This window comes from Papaver somniferum, chromosome 10 (assembly GCF_003573695.1).
Source record: "Papaver somniferum cultivar HN1 chromosome 10, ASM357369v1, whole genome shotgun sequence".
Lineage (NCBI taxonomy): Eukaryota > Viridiplantae > Streptophyta > Magnoliopsida > Ranunculales > Papaveraceae > Papaver > Papaver somniferum.
This window is the reverse complement of record NC_039367.1, coordinates 151,228,581-151,231,129: the sequence shown is the minus strand read 5'-3', so window position 1 is coordinate 151,231,129 and position 2,549 is coordinate 151,228,581. Positions and strand designations below refer to the sequence as shown.

The 2,549-nt window shown below is 35.4% G+C and overlaps 1 protein-coding gene across 1 annotated transcript; it reads left to right on the top strand.

The window, feature by feature from the left end:
• The first annotated feature begins 1,077 nt into the window (after positions 1–1,077).
• Positions 1,078–2,291, top strand: LOC113316536 (F-box protein At4g22390-like). Its single transcript, XM_026564698.1, has 3 exons — positions 1,078–1,247; positions 1,332–1,408; positions 1,609–2,291. Exons 1-3 carry the CDS (start codon positions 1,078–1,080, stop codon positions 2,289–2,291), a joined length of 930 nt encoding a protein of 309 aa, XP_026420483.1.
• The last annotated feature ends 258 nt before the right edge of the window (positions 2,292–2,549 follow it).

Sequence of the window (2,549 nt, the reverse complement as noted above, 5' to 3'; positions counted from 1 at the left end):
AGCCGAATATAAATAACCGGGAGATAACTTTAATCGATAAACATCCGATTTTCAAGTTTTCGGAAATTTTATTTTGAGGCCACTGTTATATTCGGCAGTCAAATAATGTTAAACTATTACCGATTGTAAAGGATAAGAATACTGAGTTTTGAAATTTTCTGAGGAATTCGTTTTTGGGGCCATTCGGAGGTAAATAACTCTACATAACTACCGAATGTAGATATTTTTGGAAAACCAGTTTGGGGTTTTTCTCATATTCGACAGTAAACTAGTATCTTGGAACTACCAAATATACATATTTGGTACTCAGTGTGTTATATTCGTAAGTTTAATCTAGAAATTATCTACCGAATCTGGGTAGTTCATGGCATTCAATGCATGCAATAATCAGTTTTTCTTGTTTACAAAAGCACACAAACCATGCAAATCGAGTATTTTAGTTTCTTAACACAATACCTGTGTTTTACATGCATCGTCAGCTTCAATATCATGCGATTCTCCATTTTCTTCCATGAAAGGGTCGTCTAGGTTTTCCTCTCCATAAAAGTTTGGATCATTCAACATATACCCCAAATCGTCTTCTCTAAACGGTCGTGAACCCTCAACATTTTGTTCTTCGTCATGAATCTCACCTTCTTCTTCATATCCATCCATTTTTGTAGTGAAAAAAATGGTTTTTCCCTTTTTTCCTTCAACCTCTTCTCTATAACTCTAATAACTCACAAATGCAAAAGAAATGAAAAATGAAACAAAAATCATTCTAATACTGCACCGACCATAATCGGAAGTCTGGGAAATATTTTGGCTTCCGATTGAAATCGGAGGATAACAATGTTATCATATCCTCCAAATATATAAGGGTAATTTCGCCATTACGAATTACGCGAGATAAGGGATGGCTACATTTTTCCTTTGGGTGACCTTTTTTGTTTTATTGTTGGCCCCTAAATCCTTTCGAGTGGCCCCTAAAAACGCGAGGATACAAAAAGTGTATTTTGAATCTTTGATCACATTCTTAGCAAAAAAAAAAAAAAAAAACTTTTATCACATCCATAAACAAACCCGAAAGTAGCACACATGGGAGGAATATTTGCCAAGTCCTCAAACATGAACGGGAACAGGATGGGAACGATGGAAGAGAAGGAAACCATGAATGAGAAGCAGCTAGTTTTAATGCCGCATCTGCCAGAAGAAATTATCATCCAAATCCTTTCGAGGTTATCTCCTAGATATCTCTTAAAATTCAGGTGTGTATCAAAACCTTGGAGTGTCCTATTTAATAACCCTAAACTTGTTGACATGATAAAAAATCACTTCATTATCATGGTTAGATATGGCAAAGATATGTACTCTATAGATAACGAATCATTATCAACATCATCATCATTACTTGATGATATTGACAGCCGTATTGAGAAGATTCATTGCCCAGTCGTTGATAATTACTTTATGATTAATTTTGTGGCTTGTTGTAATGGCTTATTCTGCATACGCACTGCTAAATGCCATGATTAAGTTTATGGAACCCATCTAATGGGGACTACAAACGAATACCAAGTGCACCTGATCAATTTCAAGTTGATAAACATAGCATGTCAACATTGATAGGATGTGGGCTTGGTTATGACTCCGTGAGTGATGATTATAAGTTTGTATGTATCATAAGCAATTTAACCTTGAACCAATCTGAAGCTAAAATATATTCGCTTAGATCGAATTTATGGAAACCAATCCAACAGATCTCTTATGTCTTATCTCCGCAATCACACAAGTATGGAGTGTTTTGTAATGGAGCTCTTCATTGGCTGTCATCATCTTTGCCCAAAGCCTTAATTGCTTTACATATGACAGAAGAGCTTATCAGAGTAATCTCACCACCAGAAAATCCGAATTTCGAGCATATCGGTGACACTGCATGTATCGATGTGTTGGATGGGTGTCTTGGTATGCTTTATTGCAATGTAGACCTTGGTTTTGAAGTATGGTTGATGAAGGATTACGGAAAGAAAGAGTCATGGACTAAATTTTACAGCATTTCGAAACTGGCAATATCACTTGAAATGGGAAGGTTTGGGCGCTTGAGAAGGATCAAGTGTTTAAAAACTGGAGAGATTCTATTAGAGATTTATCACCACAGCATGAATGGGGGTACTAGAGAGGCTTTGGTTCTAAATGATCCAAAGAATGAAACGTCAAAGTTTTTGAAGCACGATAAGGATAAATTGTCTTCAAGTTCATTGTCATTCCATAGTTATGTTAAGAGCTCGGTTTCAGTTTCCACAAAGCACTAATGCCGGCTCTTAATATGACGGATTAAGTTTTCCCAAAACTGATCAACAACTTAACATTCACATCTATTATCTTTGTCCATGAAATTTGTAATGATTTTCCATAACTTCTTTCTTTATTTGTTTTGAAGAATAAAAGTTTCTCCATGAAATTCATTGATCAGCTTTGTTGATACATTCTTGGGACAGGAATAATGATAGTGTATCGATGAAACCATTAATTTGAACCATTTTACTAGAACTGTACTAATACTTGTATCA